Genomic DNA, 16813 nt, shown 5'->3' with positions numbered 1-16813 from the left:
GGAGTTTTGGTCTCTCCAGCCTCATGCCCCATAGACAATACTTTAAACTACAGATTGAAAATCCTTAGTCATTTGGCATTTACTGTATACTGCGTGGTCAAAGGGATTTGTGAGCATAGTGCTCCCACAGAGACAGTGCAAAATGAGGTGCTGTTGTTCACTGTATTTAGAATAACAGGAAAACTGAGGCAGAGGAAAATTAAGGGTATGATTAGGAAGCCTGGTTCGTATTTGGGTGTTTGAATAAGAACTGGTGCCTAAGGACATCTGAGGAACTGGTCCTTTGGAGCAAATTCGTCCCATCCAATTTACCCAGCTGAAAATAAGTTCGTCTGATCTTTAAGTCTCCTCCATAAAGGGCAGAGAGACTGGCCCTTCCTGAGGGTGATTTAGCTTAGACATCTATCATAGGATGAGATTAACTCGCTTCTGCATCTTCTTTGTTACCCAGTGGTTTGCGCAAAACATTGCAGTAAAGGCAGTGGTGGAACTGTACACAAGTCCTTTCTCCCTATATCCCATACTGATTTCAGGGCACATGGTTTCACGACATAGAGACAAGAAGACCCGGCGACTCATGCCTGGAGACCACGGGAGAATAGCAATGGGGTCCCATATGGAGAACATAAAGGCATACATAGGGCTGGCTGAAGCGGGACTGAACTACAGATACGATCAAAAAAATGTAAGGGATATTACAATTTTCTTCTTTTCTTGCTCTTTCTTATCAAAGGCTATGAAACTAGCAGTGGACTGAGGTCACCATAGCAACTGCTAGGCATTATCTAAACGTTATGCATATCCTTCCTACGAGGCTGGTTGCCACAGGAGCATCCATCAGAGCGCAAGATCAATGCATATCCTACTGAAGGGTGTCCTAGCCCTGAAGAGGGCAGAGGACATAGTTCAGAGGAAAATAAGAAACTTTGTCCAATTTAGATTATCAGTTATGAAATAAGTCCCAGGAAAAAAAACACATATTAAATCACCTGCTTAAAGGCAAGAATGAATGTGTGCCCACCACACCCAAAATCTTGCAATCAACTGGAACTCCGTTCTCAGTTGAGTCAAGAGGAGAACAGGAACAGAGCAAAGATTCCTTGTGAAGGTTGAAGCATCTGCCTATGTTCCACCTACAGTGATACTTCCATGTGTTACCTTTTGCTGTCCAAGTGTTCTCCAAACTACTGATCAGTTCTCAGCACATTCCACCCTTCCATGCTTCCCACAGGAGCATGATTTTTTTTTATTATTTTCCAAGGCCAAGTTAGCTTTCAGATCCTATTAACAAAGGTCTTGAGCTGCATTACAGCTTTCTCCTGGCCACTGCAGGATGTCATCTTGCAAAGGACCAAGAACTTGATCTTTAGCTGAAATGCTCTTGGTCATGTTGTAATTTTGAGTATCATAGGCACAGGTCCTATGTCCCTGTAATTTGGTGGGAAAAGCCATAAAGTGCCCTTTTCCTGTAAAAAGCATCTATGAAGCCTTAACTACTTGACTGTAAACGTAGATATAGTTACTATTCTTTGATGGCAATATTTTCCTCCCTTTTCCCTCTGCATTGCGGATAGACTTTGTGACGCTGCAACCAAGAAGACATGCTTGATTATAGCTTCTCCTCCTCGCTTTGGCAAAGCTGAAGTAATCCCATGGCTTTACTGTCTGTGGATAACCTAGGGATGAAAACCACCAGGAAAGGAGTCATTACCTAGTATGCACTATTGTTTTGGTTATTGGCAAGAATTTTTATTTGTATCATTGACACTTGGTAGGTCTCTTGTACCCATTCTTTATGTCACAATTCTTTCTAGGACTTGCTGAACACAAAACAACAGTAACACATATGTAATCTGCAGACAGCTTTGAAAGCTAAAACCATTAACTGTTATATATATATATGTGTGTGTGTGTGTATATATATATAAACATATAAGTATAAATATATATACAACCCAGATACCCTTGCATTGAACTTCCTTCTGAATGCTACATAGGATCTTATATCAAGTGAAGGATGAAACTAAGGTATACACAGAGTCCTGATTGCTTTAAAGACTAGTTAAGCTCTAATGGCTCATCATTATTCCATGATGAAAATGCTATGGGATGGGTCATGCCTGTTTTTCAGAGACTACTCCCTATTTCCAGTTTTTTTTCTTTCAGTAGTTTTCATGCAGGATGTTGAAATATCCACCAGGGGTGAGATATACTTGGATAGAAATCCAGACCTTTGCATTGATCCTTCGCCTTGTTTATTTGAGAGCCAAATACAATTTCCAATTTTAGTCTGCTGCAATGCTGACCTTAATTTCAGCTACCAGTAAGAAAACCTACATCTTCTACTGCAGTAGAAAATAAGTGCACAATCTTCCAGATATATTTTGTTGTTTAGAAGGCCCTTGATCTTCACCAGTCCCCTTTTCTTTCTGTCTATATAAAAAAAATCAATACATAAACCAAACTAATAGACACTACAACTTGAAAATATTTTCAGCAGCTTTCACCTTGGGAAGGCAGTGATTTTTATTCTCTTGTCACCCAGTTTGGGAGTTACATACCGTTTTCATAGTGGTACATAGACAACACTTAAAAGACTTTACCAGGACTGTTTCCCAATAAATGACACAGAAGGGCTTTCCACATATTAACATGTAGTATCACTTCCCCTCTCATTAACTCTTCTCTTGTCATCTTGCTCTGTTTGATTAGGGATAATATCTGAACTCAGACAAGAGAAAAAAGACACAGATGGCTTCCCAAATCCAATTAACCCTGCATCCATAAATCCTATTCTCCACCCATGATATCTCTAATGCAGAATGTATGAGGCTTGGTGTTCTTACGACAAAGTACTTGAGTGTTTTTAATGGGATCGGTAACAGACTATTTTCAATTTCTTGTTCAGAGGGACAATACAGCTTGTTGGCTGAGCACTGAAGTCATACAAGTTCCAGAGTGGCAGCAAGCCAAACACTTTGGTCCAAAAATGTGAGCATAGGATATAACTCCCTCTTAAACTCTATAATACCTGGACACATTTTTAATTCTACTGGGTTTTAATTAGGACACCTTAATCCTAGTATCAACACAGGATGGCTTTTCTATCTTTCATTAAAAAAAAAAATGTACATTTGCTCTGTCTCACATAACAAACCATGCTTCGAAATAATGCTTTTTTGGGTGTAGCAGTTAATGTCCTAGACCGAGCACCAGATAAACATGCTGAGCTGTTGGAAAGTTCAGTAAGAGCTAATCAGATTTCTTATTTGGATTTGTGAATGAAAGCATTTTCTCCATGTGGAGCATATGGCAATACTCAGAAACTGCCTGTTATCATTTGTATTAGTTTTTACGGCAAATCAAAGATCTAAAAATATGCTCGTTTCTGATCTGGATATTGGGTTTCTTTCAATGGCCCATTTGAGTAATGTGGCTTGATAGGTTCCAGGATATCGCAGCTGTGCAGGCCAAAGAAAGAAAAACACAGACTTGGCTTCTGTAGATTTTCACTGCCAGGCACTATCACCTCTGGAAAAAAAAGGGAAAAAGAACAAAAGAGAGAAAATTGTCTGTCTGGGAGTACAGATGACTATGTTGGTGCCATATCTAAGTCTTGCTATTTCATACTGAAATGCAACATCACAGCTTGACACACTTTTCTGTTTTTCTTCCTCTGCAAAGATACCTTAGAATGCTTTAAATATGTCCCACTCTAGAGTGTGTGTCTCTGGAGTTGGTACTGGGAAGGCACTGGAGAAAGGATAATACATAAAAGCCATCATGGAAATTATAGCTCCCGGTGAAAATAAAATAGTGAATTGAGGGATATCAGTCCCTGAAATGAATGTTGAAGATGAAAATAAATCAATATTTAGGATCCCTCTAGAAGGAAAGCAACTATAAATCCTTAACCTACTAGATCAGAAGAGACTCGGGAGCTAATATGGTTTTTTCATGTGGAAAGATTTCGAGAACAATCTTATTGTTCACAGTCTGCACCTGACAGGAAATGAAAAATTTTGTGATTTTGGAGGAGCAGAGAGGTGAAATGAAATTTCACAAGGAAGCATCACCAACCACACAGCACGGGATTCAACACTAGGTTTTCTGGATGACGCTGACAGCAGTTCTAGTGTTACTCTTCAGTTCAATTGCAACGAAGGTTAGAGCAGAGCCTATTTTCAAATTAAAAACAGCAACAGCTGGTATTTTTAGCTAAATCCAAAGATAATTTTTCAACAAAGCATCTCTCCAGATGACAGTTGAGTTGGTTAATTTCATTTTGTAGTCTCTTTTTGTTTTTCTTCATTGTACTGCATAGGGAAATCAGACACCCAAGTCAAGGCAGCCAAGTTCCTTTCTGAAATTCACAAAAAACAGAGCTCCCTGCAGTGACTTCATTCACCTCAAGATAAGCATTTGGGATAGGTCAGAGGAAACATCTTCTACAAGTACTCATTGCTTTCCGTTTACTGAACCAGAAATCCATGTGAAGAGTTCAGACTTACACATCACTTTCAGATATCCAAAGCCAAGTGAGATAAGTCCTACCCCTCTTCAAGATTAACCCATCATATGGTTTGCCTGTTGTTATACAAACATCTGTACCTATAGGTGCTTCAGTGTTTCATAGGATAAACTATTTAAAAACATAATTTCAAGTTATTGCTACTCTGTAAAAATTGTTTTATGGTTATATAAAAATTTTGCTGTATTAAGAATATGTTATTAATAAATATTAGCATCAGTGCCTAGCCTGTTTTCACATTCTGGAAACATAGCAGCAGCCAGAGGATACTATAACAATCTATAAAATGTGATTATCTGTGTCTTAGAAACATTTTAGTTAGCTAATAGCCCTTTATTTAAGGAACCATCATAAAATGTGACTTTTTTCATTAAGCCCTCCTTGAAACCAATACACATGGCTAATTAAAATTAGCAGCAAGAGTGAAAACTCATCCCAATTCACCCAAGAGAGTGATTACAGATGTAGATATTTCCACCTTGGGGTCACTAGTGCAGATATTTCCACTTTGGGGTCACTAGTGCAAATCCAGATGGATCTGGACAGATTTCAAACTACTCCAGACTAAATGTTTATTTGTTTATCTAATGAATTATGAATCTTGGGCTTGTTCCTACTGAACAGATGTCCAAAAACCCCTTAAACCCAACACTACAAGAGGTAACAGCTGTCACTTTTGTTAGTGATCCCGTAAGAAAGAAAGCGGGACATATGTTTACACTGGACTGACTACTCCTCCCCTAGGGTCATACCATCACCCTGCTGCAGGTCAAATGTGAAGTACAGTATGCGAACATGTCTGGAAATCCTAGGTGAATAATTTAAAAATATTATTTCAGGCCTTTATTTTACATAGCCCCCATTACAGTAGAGCTTATAATTTTATATATTTAAAAAAAAAATTCTAACGTGTATGTTGCTTTTTATTTAAAAAAAAAAATAGCCTTTCCTGTTAACAGGTAACAGTTTAATTAAGCACTGGAATAGATCATATTGAGTTAACTCTGCCTTTGAGGAGGTAGCTAGGTTAGATGATTTCTCAAGAGCCCTCCCAGCCTTAATTACTTCAGAAATGATAACACCATGGGAAAGAAATTTCATCAGTAAAAGCAAAAAGGCACCATATTTCTGTGGGATATAAGTAGAAGCATCAGAGACATCCTTTGAAATAAAGAATAATTAAAAGGTCCATGGCAGAGGTGGGTGGGGGAGATTTCCTGTGCTGGAGATGTACATGGTACCACTCTCCATAGTATCAAACTAGAAATATCTCTGATCATCACATCCAAAGCAGGCACGGAGAGAGAGAAAAGTGTTATTTTATGTTATCATGTGTTAGCACACTGTAGCTGAAGGGTATGTAGGGGGTATAGATTACAAGCCATGGACAAGGAGAGGTCCTAATTGAAACTCGGACAGGCGCTGTATGAGCAGCAGGCTTCCTGCAGTTATATCAGAAGATAACAATCTATCAGCCATCTGCTGATGCACAATAAATAACATTAAAGCATTTTGCCTGCAGGCTTCAAGCGTCGCTGATAACTGGCTAGCAAAAACTTTTAGTTGCGTGTCTATCCTGCACAAAGGACGACCAGAATTGGTTTGATGATCAGGCTGAATGACAAGTAGTCAACAATAATTGATTACAAAGTCTGTAAAAAAAACCAAACCAACACACACACACAAAAAAAAAAAAAACCCCTGAAAGAAGGAAAAATATTTCCTTACCCCCACTGGATACAAACCCTGCTGGATACTGATGTGTTGGTTTTAATATTAACACTAAACCTGGATGGCTTAGTAAGTGCCACTGCATCTACTGAGTCAATACTGAACCAATATTGCAGCAGTAAAGATTATGTTAAATTATACTGGCTATAATTAAAGCACATAAAATTACAGTAGCAATTATATTTTTATACCTGATAATTTAAGGAGAGATTTATCTTCCCGTGTTAAAAAATTAGGTGCCTAGTTTAAATGCATAGCCCTTAGTATTTGCTGGATAAAGAGAAGTATCTCCAAGGTATGATTCACCTCTTGTCTCCTGGAATACCATAAATTGCCTTGTGTGAGTCTCTTTCTCTCCGCTGACTACAGATGGAGTCTCGAGGACTTGTATAGAGAAAACACATGAGTTTCACATGGATAAATTTAAATGAGGTAATGATCACCATTAAATTCTCCATTTCACAAGAGCACTGGCACTTGCTTCAGCGTCTGGATGAGTTCAGATGGATGTATTTAAAGGTGAGGATTTCAGCATTCCTGGAGATGTGTATGAACCACTTACTGGCTCCCACAAATCATGCTCTGTGTCTGGCCATGCAGAGACGGTGGATTTTGGACTCAAGGCTGGAAGTGAATAATTCGTTCGCAAAATGTTCTTTGGGAAAAAGGACCCTGGGGGAAAATTATGGACTTGTTCCTCAATGGACAGTGTTAATTAAGTGATCTGTGATAGCCTAGATGGGTGCTGGGAGGGGATGGACAAAACTGTGTTAATTATCAGCAAAGTTTTGTTGTTAGCTAACATTGATGGGAGGACTTAACCCCTCTCCATCACTCAGCTGGGAAGATAATTTAACGGAACCATGAAAAAAAAAAAAAGGAATTTCAAGAGAACATGTAACAATCTATATGTCTGCTGTGAATAACTTAATAGTTATTTCCTCCGGTCCACACATTCTCATTTTCACCTGGCAAATTTTCATGCATTTCAAAGGTTAAAAAAAGTTGAGAAAGGACAAGGTGGTTTTGGTATTATGCAAACAGTAGCTTGCATAGAGACTCTTCCCATTAAAAAGCACAAAGTAATATTAATAACTAGGTCAAACAGTATTACTACTACTAAGGTAGGTTCTCCTTTTAATAGTAACTCATTTGGGAGCAGTGGCTGGGCTGTACAAGGATTGAAGCTGGGGTCTAATAGGGTTTGGTTACCAAACACGGTGAGTGCATGGGGTTTTGGTCCAAGCTTAGAGTGGCAGCTTAGAGAGAGAAAAGAGAAAGCACACCAGCCTAGCTGACCATCTGCAGTATGTCTTGCAAGACAAAAGACAACGCTGTTAGGCAGCAACGCATGCTGGAATCAGAAACAGTCCGTTTGATCAAATCACTCCCTGGGCAAGTTTCCGATCTTTTGTTTGCTTACTTGGCTGCTGGAGCCAGCTGCAAAGGGCAGTAGGATGGTGACATTTCTACAGACCACAAAAGGGCATGATGGAGCTTCTGCATCTCTCCAGGAACCTTTAATTCCCACTGACTCTTCCCTGGACTCCCAACACAGGAGCTCCTTGCATTAGTCATGTCTATGTTCTCCTTAGGCATGAGCAGAACCCAGCTCAGAGTTTTAGTTATTTTCTAAAACAGGTTTGAATTGTGATGATTAGTTATCCAAGACCCAAAAACGGTTTCAGGTCTTACTGATTTCAGAGGCAAGGAACAAACAGAAAATACTTTACCGTCTTCAGAGATGATAAATCTGAACAGTGCAGGACACTTGACAAAGACAATTTCACCCACACTTGCAGGTTTCCAGCACGTAATATTGTCCCACATTCCTGGGCAACCTATAGAAGAAAAGGAGGGATAAAATACATTAGTGGTGGAAATCACCCCGTTAATGTGCATTATATTTTGTTCTGTCTTCTATCCATAAAAATGAGCTTGTTTAGAATAATAAACAGTATCATTTTCTAATAAGTTTTCCCTAAAATAAAATAACTTTCATTCATAGGAATAGTAAAAAAATATGTAGTTACATGGCACAATAATGACCAGACTCTACCCTAGCAGAAGATGACATTTCTTAGTCCCAGTTAAATCACTCCAACATATACCGGAAACAAATTTACCTTTAAGCATGAAACATACTGCCATGCAGCTTTCTTTTAGTATAATTTAGTTATCTTTCAGTACTGCCGAGTTAAATCTTTAGTCATCTTTTATTTAAATTTAATAAATTTCTGTTGACTCTAATCCTTGCCAAAGTTTAGGTACCAGCACATTTTGGAATTTGACCCAGGGAGATGACTGGAAACTGACAAAACCAGGTTCTGCTTCATCCTACAGCCAGTTTTGTGGATATGTGAGGGAAGCTCCCTTCTTTCATGTTGTTCATGTCTTTAAAAAAATATTGGGAGCAGAAACGTCCTGCATTATTAAAGAGCTGTCAGAATACCATTCACTGTCTTTACCACAATTTTTGTTTTAGAGCATACAAACTCACAATATCAAAAGGAACATTTTGAACTTAATGATTTCTTAGCATCATAGAAGAGTTTGGGTTGGAAGGGACCTTTAAAGATCATCTAGTCTAAGCCCCTTGCAATGAGCAAGGACATCTTTAATGAGATCAGGCTGCTCCGAGCCCTATCCAACCTGACCTTGAATATTTCCAGGGATGGGGATTTCTTGCATAAACTGAAGATAGAATCAGGCCTTTAACAACTGTTCAGAGATTAAGCTTCGGGTAACAAGCTCTGAATTAAAGATCTGAATGGTAAAAATACAACTTCCTCTTACAAGCACACAGAAAGAGAAGGTGATGGGATTGGGGACTGGAGGTGTCTTCTGTTAGGATATAAAAAAAAATTCAGGTCCCATGTGTTCTTTTGAAATAAAAAGAGCCCATCTCCCACTTCTTTGTGATCACTGTGTCAAAGACATGGCAAACGATGGCTTTCAAGAAGCAGCTATCTAGGTGTGGCTCCTCCTGTAATTCTGTAAACAGCCATCTCCCTAGCTCATAAACCTAGAAGACTTATCCGGTGTACAGAAAAATTCAGAATAATCTCTCAAATTTCCTACTAATGCCTAAAAAAATGACTCAGAGAAGGAATCTCAGACAGGAGTTGTCTTCTACCTCAGTCAGGAAAAGAAAGCAGAACTAAATCTAAGTAACTCCACTACTTATTTGCATTTGATGTTGAGACTGAGCACATAATCTTATTAACTGTTAAAAGCCACAAGCCCCAGGATTTTCTAAGTGGTTTTCCATAGATATGATCTCTCTTCGACTATGTGCCAAGAAAAACAAGATCTTCAGTAAAAGCAGATAATATTTCAAAGTGTCATATTTCAGCCTGGCATGAGTACAACCTAATGAGGTTTGGGTGATGAACTTGTAAAAACAGTGTGGGCTTTATCAGCTTTAGTAGCAAATTCCCATCTGTGGAGAATGTATGCTCACAGGACTGGACTTGGTGGATTTTTTCCATGAGCTTCAGTGGCAGGGAATGAAGCTCTATGTTTTATCAGAAAATACAAGGCAGATAGCACTGTGTGGTGGATAGGGCAGTTCTGAGTGATACAGTGTTCGAAGAGTTAGGTCAGCCTCAAACAACACTGTTATTGTCCTACAATGATGGCACATGATCATAGAATCATTAAGGTTGGAAAAGACCCCAAGGATCATCAAGTCCAACCCAACACCACCCAACCCACTAACCCATGTCCCTAAGCACCACATCTACACGTTTCTTGACCCCCTCCAGGGATGGTGACTCCACCACTGCCCTGGGCAGCCTGTTCCAATGCCTGAGCACTCTTTCAGTGAAGAAATTTTTTCTAATGTCCAGCCTAAACCTCCCCTGGTGCAACTTGAGGCTGTTTCCTCTTGTCCCATCACTTGTTACTTTAGAGCAGAGCCCAGCACCCACCTCACTGCACCCTCCTTTCAGGCAGTTGTAGAGAGTGATGAGGTCTCCTCTCAGCCTCCTCTTCTCCAGACTGAACCCCCCCAGCTCCCTCAGCCGCTCCTCGTCAGACCTGTGCTCCAGACCCTTCCCCAGCTTCGTTGCCCTTCTCTGGACCTGCTGCAGCACCTCAATGTCCTTCTTGTGGTGAGGGGCCCAGAACTGAACACAGGATTCAAGGTGCAGCCTCACCAGTGCCAAGTCCAGGGGCACAATCCCTGCCCCAGTCCTGCTGGCCACACTGTCTTTGATACAGGCCAGGATGCCGTTGGCCTTCTTGGCCACCTGGGCACACTGCTGGCTCATGTTCAGCCAGCTGTCGACCAGCACCCCTAGGTGATAAGCAGTTGATATTTTTTTCAGATTAAAGGATGCAGCATCAGATTACATAATATCAACTAATAACTATATAAAATCCTGATATTATTAGCTTAAAATCCCTCACCTTTACCAGACCCAACAGAATACAATATTCCAGGAGCTGGAAAAAGGGAATCATTTACATATCTCCCTCTTCTCTCTTTCTTCCATTCCTACCCCAGGTTGTTCCCTTTGCCAGATGAGGATCTCATTGTACGAGTACTGTGATTCTCTAGAATATCTCCAAACAGCTCAAAGGCTGGGGTTTGAAAAGTTTTGTGATACAATCGGCATACTAAAGATGGAAATCAAGAGCACATTGAGCGCTATTAAATTTTATTGTCTTTGATAGCTATTGTCTGTCCACACAGCAGGAACTGTATTTACCATGTAAATCTCAAGGCATGTAGTAATAGGTTTATAGTTCACTGATGTATGGCACTCTGTACAGAAGGATATGTAAATAGCCATGATAATGAGACATTTGCTTACAAAAGGTGTTAGAGGCAATCAAAGTGGCTAATGAGATCTGAGAACCACCTGCTAGCCTTGCTCACTTAAATTAAATGGGCTTGATAGGAATAGGGAAAGCTTTCTTATTTCTTATTATTACTTCAACATCCGTTGTCTTCCAAACACTGGGATAGCAATAGATACTGCAAATCAACCTAGAGAAATGCAAGGAAATCCTCATACTGCAGAAAGGAAAGTGTAGACACGGAGTAAATATTTCACAGCACTGTGTATCAAATTCAGCTATACCAGGTGGCTGGTTTTGTGGTAATACCATGCAGAGGTAAGAAATAGCCCCATTTAAAAAGACTTTATACTGTCTTTTACATTACATCAGAAAGCACCGATGTTCTGACATTGGAAGAGAGGGAGAGAGAAGCAGAGGGTCAAGTAAGTGGCCTTAGTTACTAAAATAGGTGAGTGATGGAGATTGGAAAGAATTCACTATCAATGCAAACATTGCCTGATCCTGCCTAGAAATGCATATTTGAAACAAAAAAAAAAATTAGAAGAGCAAAGAAATTGGTGACAAAAAAAAATTAGATGGAATGAAGACCAGCATGCACAATCCCCTTACATTTGTACACCACAATACAGCCAGCAGCTCCTGCTGGGTGAAATCTGCCCAGGGAAATCAATGTGACTTGAGTGTGAAACTGCACCGTGGGGCTCTCCTCTGGCACTGACAGTATGTCTCCGTTGCCGTGGGATGTAGGGATAACCAAGCTAGCTTTGAAAGAGGTAGCTCAGATGCTGCAAGCAGCAAGATGCAGCTTCAAGTGGGCAAATTTTCCTGGTTCTTAGCATGTTAGAAATTAGTAATAACAATGGATAGTTTTGTAGAATAAGATTTCATGTAAGCCAGAGTGAAAAGTGATGGTCTTGCTAATGGATGATCTTGAAAACAAGACACCTGGGGGAAAGCACAAGCTCTGCCTTCGCTTCCCACATCTGCACTGCAACCTGCAGACTGAAAGTCATGTTTGGCAAACTTTGTGGGATTCAGCTCAGCTGACATAATTTGTGGAAAGCTCAGCATCTGATCTTGGGTAAGCCCTTATGCCCTTTGCGTAGCATGGGAAGAAGAGTGCCTCATGCTGCTCAACTAGTCACCTCCTCTCTGATGGGATGGATGATCCTTCAGGAGACCCCATGCCTTGTCACTGACGTTTGAGGAAACACAGTGGTGATTCAACTATAGGATTAGTCATGATTCTTTTAACTTCAGATAGCTAAGACTTACTGTTTTACCCTGATTCAGTTTCCTCTGGAGTTCATGGAGAGAGACTTTCCAGATAGGGATAATCCCATTTTAAGCCAACAGTGGTGGTAGATAACCTTGTAAGTGTACTTCCATCTCTCCACTGACTACACTCAGTAGAATGAGGCTAAAAACTAGCTTAACCTAGAGCACTGCCTATTAAATGGCTGAAGCTGGTATTCCCCACAGGGTCTGTGTGGTCTTTTGGAGAAAACATGAACCAACTCTACCTCTGGGCAGAGGGCTGACTGGTGGAGTTGCAGCCTCCCTTAGCAAGCCACAACAGCTGCTTATGAAAAAACACATGGTCAATCCTTACATCTCTGTCTCAAGTTTCTTCTTGGAAAAGTGAGACAAAACTCATGTTTAGACTGTAGGCTGGATCCACCTTGTACAGTTCTTATGAATTGTGCCTCAAAATACAGAGTCCTGATTTCAGGTGAAGAACAACATGGATTTTAGGATTTTATATGAATTTTATATGAAGCCCATGACACTTCAGTTTAAATTCAATATTATTGTGGCTGAGGGAGATGCCTCATATACCCAAGGATGGGTCTGATTTGGCAGTTATTGAAAAAGAACAGCTCTTTGAGAGAAAGGTCAAATTGCATAACAAGGAGGAAACTATGGATATCTATCATTGCATAATCTTCTGAAGCAATTTTAAAATTTTACCTAGCACTAAAACCATTCTAGTCATCCTCCCTCCATGGAGCTTCACCCAAGTCTTGTTCCCACTTTCTCATGGTGCCTCTACTGCAATACTCTCATTTACACTCTATATTCAAATCCTCTTAAACAATATCCACAGCATCCTCCAATGTCCTTGTCTTGTCTCTAGTGCAGCATGTCTGCTTCTCATCCCTGCTATTTTTGACCAAAAAAAAGGTGGAAAAGCAGAGAATTGGTTTTTAGATGACAAGACCCTGTGTACTAATTCACTGTTCATTCATTCACCCCTACCTGTCCCTCTCTCCATGAAAAAAATTATCTTGACATCTTTCTTGTACTCAGCACATCATCTTCACAAAACTTACAGGAATTTGCAGCTTTGGGACTACTGCAACTCTGTCAAATGCTACTGACTTTATTTAGTGGACTCAAAGTTATTGTATGAAGTGGGGAAGTGAAAAAAGGAATTACAGGAAAATGGGCAAAGGGATTAATGGATCTATACAGAGATAAAAGGGAATAGAAAAGAATTTGCATAAGATTTGTTTCCTTGGGTAATCAAGAAAAAATGTAAATATATAAACGTTATACTTCTGTATTTTTTATGCATGGAAATAGAGGCTTGAGATGAAAATCCATCCTTTTGGCTTACAGCTTTCAGTTTGATTTTCAGTTCCAATCCTCATTTATTAGTTTAAAATATCACCTTCAAGGTCATATTACCTTCAGGAGAGTAATATCAAAGGAAATGTAATGTTACAAGCCAGCATATTAAACTGAATTATGCCATGCACAATAACTTTTAAAGGGCATACGACATATAAAGTGAGGGGGAATATGAGATAAGTGCTCTCTGTTCTTTCATAAATCTAGGTAAATACCAAAATAAATAAAGGCTTAAGCAAGGCCTGGGTATAGGACCTAGATTTTCAAAAGTAATTGACATTTCAAAGTAAGAGTATCTTAGAGGAGCTCCTATTACAGAAATGGTCGTTCTGTAGGCATATCAAGTCAGGCAGCAAACCTATAACACTGTCAGATTTTGAAAGTCTGGACCACAAGAGAGTAGAAAAGAAAAAAATGAAATTCCAGAGTAAGTTATAAAAGGGGAGAAAAAACACAAAGGGAAAAAACACTAAAGGAAGACATTCTTCTATGTTGGAAAAGAAAATACTTGTTCACGGGCAAGGAACAAAAAAAAAGTAATTCCTTCCTTAAAATGTCTTATATACAAAGCAGGCATGAAAGAGTGAGTACAAGGGGAAGCTGAGCAGGGAAAAAGGAAAGGTTTTTTTCCTTCCCAGTTCTGCTCCCAACAGATTTTGGAATTATTTGAACAAAATCTACTTTTTTCAGCATATGTCATCTGAGCCAGCTGTTACGCTTGGAATTTGTTCCTCTCTCCACATTTTGCTACAACTGCACTGAGATGCACCTTGCACTGTCTGATGTTTTATTCATTTACCTTAACAGTATAAATATTACATATGTAAATCTGAGCTAAGTTCTTCTACAATTTTTTTTTACAGTATATGAAGAAAAACAGACACGTTTGGAGGGTGCTGCTAGAGGGTTTCTAAGATAAATTATCCTCTGGAGATGTGTATTTTACTTCCACTGATTAGAAAATGCCCCAAGAGAAAAACTAATTTTAGGATTAAAAGAACTGGAATTAAAGGAGAGGAATTCCACATGTACAGTTGAAGTGACTTGGCTGTATGTAAAGCAAAATAAACTGTGGTCAAGCTTTCCAATAGTTGGCCCATCTTAATATTTTCCATTACTTTTCTCTAGATAACTGATACCCCTGGTGTTGAGTTATGCAACACTACATTATGACTATTTAGAACCCATTGTTTGTGTAATGATAATTATATAAGCTATGAGAGCATTTTCTACTGCTAGGTCGTTATCAGTAAAATGAGTTTTTTTATGGGATGACATTTTCAGAGACCTAAGACGTACTGAGTACAGCACAGATTTCAAAGAACTGTTACTTATCTACTAATTTAATCCCAGATTATATTAAATACCAGAAGTGAAAGAACCAGAAAGGGTGGCTTTTCTTTGATCGGAACAGTGGTTTCTGTAGCATAGCAGCAGAAGAAGATAAGCTGAAGATAGCAGGGTTAGCTCTCAAAAGATTAAGTGCATGTGCTTTGTATTTGCAGAGCATAAATTGTATATTTTAGAACTGGGAGATAGTCTTTTTTACCAGAGTTCAACAGGGAAGATTTCACTTGGTTTTGGTGTTCTACGTCACTCAAGCACCTTCGTTCACCTTCTGACTACCTTAGGCATGAGCCACACAAATTATAAATTAGAACTCTATCCTTATTCCTACTATTTTGGAAGGAAAAAAAGTAGATACAAATCCACACACAAGTCACTGTTTGACCATGATCTGTTTCAGAGGTGAAAAGACAATTTATGCAAAAAACTCAACTATTAGACTACTCTCCCAGAGAGGGTGAAAGGTACCTGTCTACATCTTGTGTGAAACACACATCAAAAGGAAAGGTTAATACCAAATTATTATTTTTTTCCTTGAACATTTTATACATGGCAAAGATCAACCTTTAAATAATGGGAGCTGCTATCTATAATTAGGTATAAATCTTTTTTTCTTCTTTTAAAGCTGTTTAATTCTTTACAGTCACAGGATATTTATTCTAAGCTCACAATTATTGCTGTTCTTGCATTGTTAGCTGCCAAGAAAACCTCATCCAAGAAAACCTCCAGAATCCTTTAAGTGCTGCCAACCAATTGGTCTTAGGTGAGCTTTGGAGAGTTTTAAAGGGAAACTTCAGTTTGGCAAAGGATTTGGAACATTTCTTTGTCTAATTATTCAAAAGAGTAAAAAGATACTAATCTGGGAAATGGAGAGGTAGGAGGTTTGTTTTTTTTTTTTAAAAAACCAACACACTTTCTTTAAATATAATAAAAACATGGCTATTCATCTATGAGAAAGTCATCACTTTGCTGCTCTAGAGGCAGAGACACTCTGTGAAATTATTCCAAAAATTGGGAGATTTTATTCTGACACTCCTGGAAGACAGAATGACACAAACTGCCAGAACCTGAGCCAGTGCCAAGTTCACCAGGTACAGATGATCTGGCTTCACTCAGGCTATGGGTTATACAAGATCATGGGGTTCTGCTGGAGGCAGCCTTGCCTGGAAGCTGCTGGTACCCCTCCCTTCTTTTATTGCAGCCAAAACAATTGTCAGTGTCCTACCCCATCATCACGTCATTCTGACACACTTCTCTGCCTTCATGGGAGAAGAAGAGGTCATGCACTTTTCTTTCTCAACTCTATCTTCCATCAATTCTCCAAGCTGAGAGGGAGGGGAAAGGGGAGGCTGTTCCATCAGTGCCTAGAAGGCTTTATATACATCACAGTGAGATAAATCTTAATCCTTAAATGACTGAGCTCAGAGTCATCTCTAGGAAGATCATAGTAAAAAACACTGGCTGAAGTTTGCAGAGTTAAGACAGAGTTTGAGAAGAAAGCAACAGAGCAAGAACCAGAAAGATGCACTTCCCCTTCCACAAAGCCTTACCCTCCCTCTGTCAGCTCCTACCCAAAGGGATCCTCCCCTCCACAGACACAATTTACCCATTAAAAGTGATTAAGAACAAGAGGGTGGAGCACTACCAGCTGTGTCCTACCTTTTTGAATAGCTTCGATTAACAAGATTAACTAAGTCTGCTATTGGTTGTGATGATGGAAGAGTGGGGTAGAAATAAATATATATTATAGATTTTATTATA

At 39.3% G+C, this 16813-nt stretch overlaps 1 protein-coding gene across 1 annotated transcript in view; it reads right to left on the bottom strand.

The window, feature by feature from the left end:
* Positions 1 to 16813, bottom strand: part of ADCYAP1R1 (adenylate cyclase activating polypeptide 1 (pituitary) receptor type I) — a 101905-nt gene that overhangs the window by 45271 nt on the left and 39821 nt on the right. The window contains exon 3 of the mRNA XM_010077686.1: positions 7996 to 8103. Within this exon, the coding sequence (XP_010075988.1) occupies positions 7996 to 8103 (108 nt within the window). The remainder of the gene's footprint in view (positions 1 to 7995; positions 8104 to 16813) is intronic.

This window comes from Pterocles gutturalis, unplaced genomic scaffold, assembly GCF_000699245.1.
Source record: "Pterocles gutturalis isolate BGI_N339 unplaced genomic scaffold, ASM69924v1 scaffold2118, whole genome shotgun sequence".
Lineage (NCBI taxonomy): Eukaryota > Metazoa > Chordata > Aves > Pterocliformes > Pteroclidae > Pterocles > Pterocles gutturalis.
The sequence above is the reverse complement of the archived record's forward strand: the minus strand, read 5'-3'. Positions and strand labels throughout refer to the sequence as shown.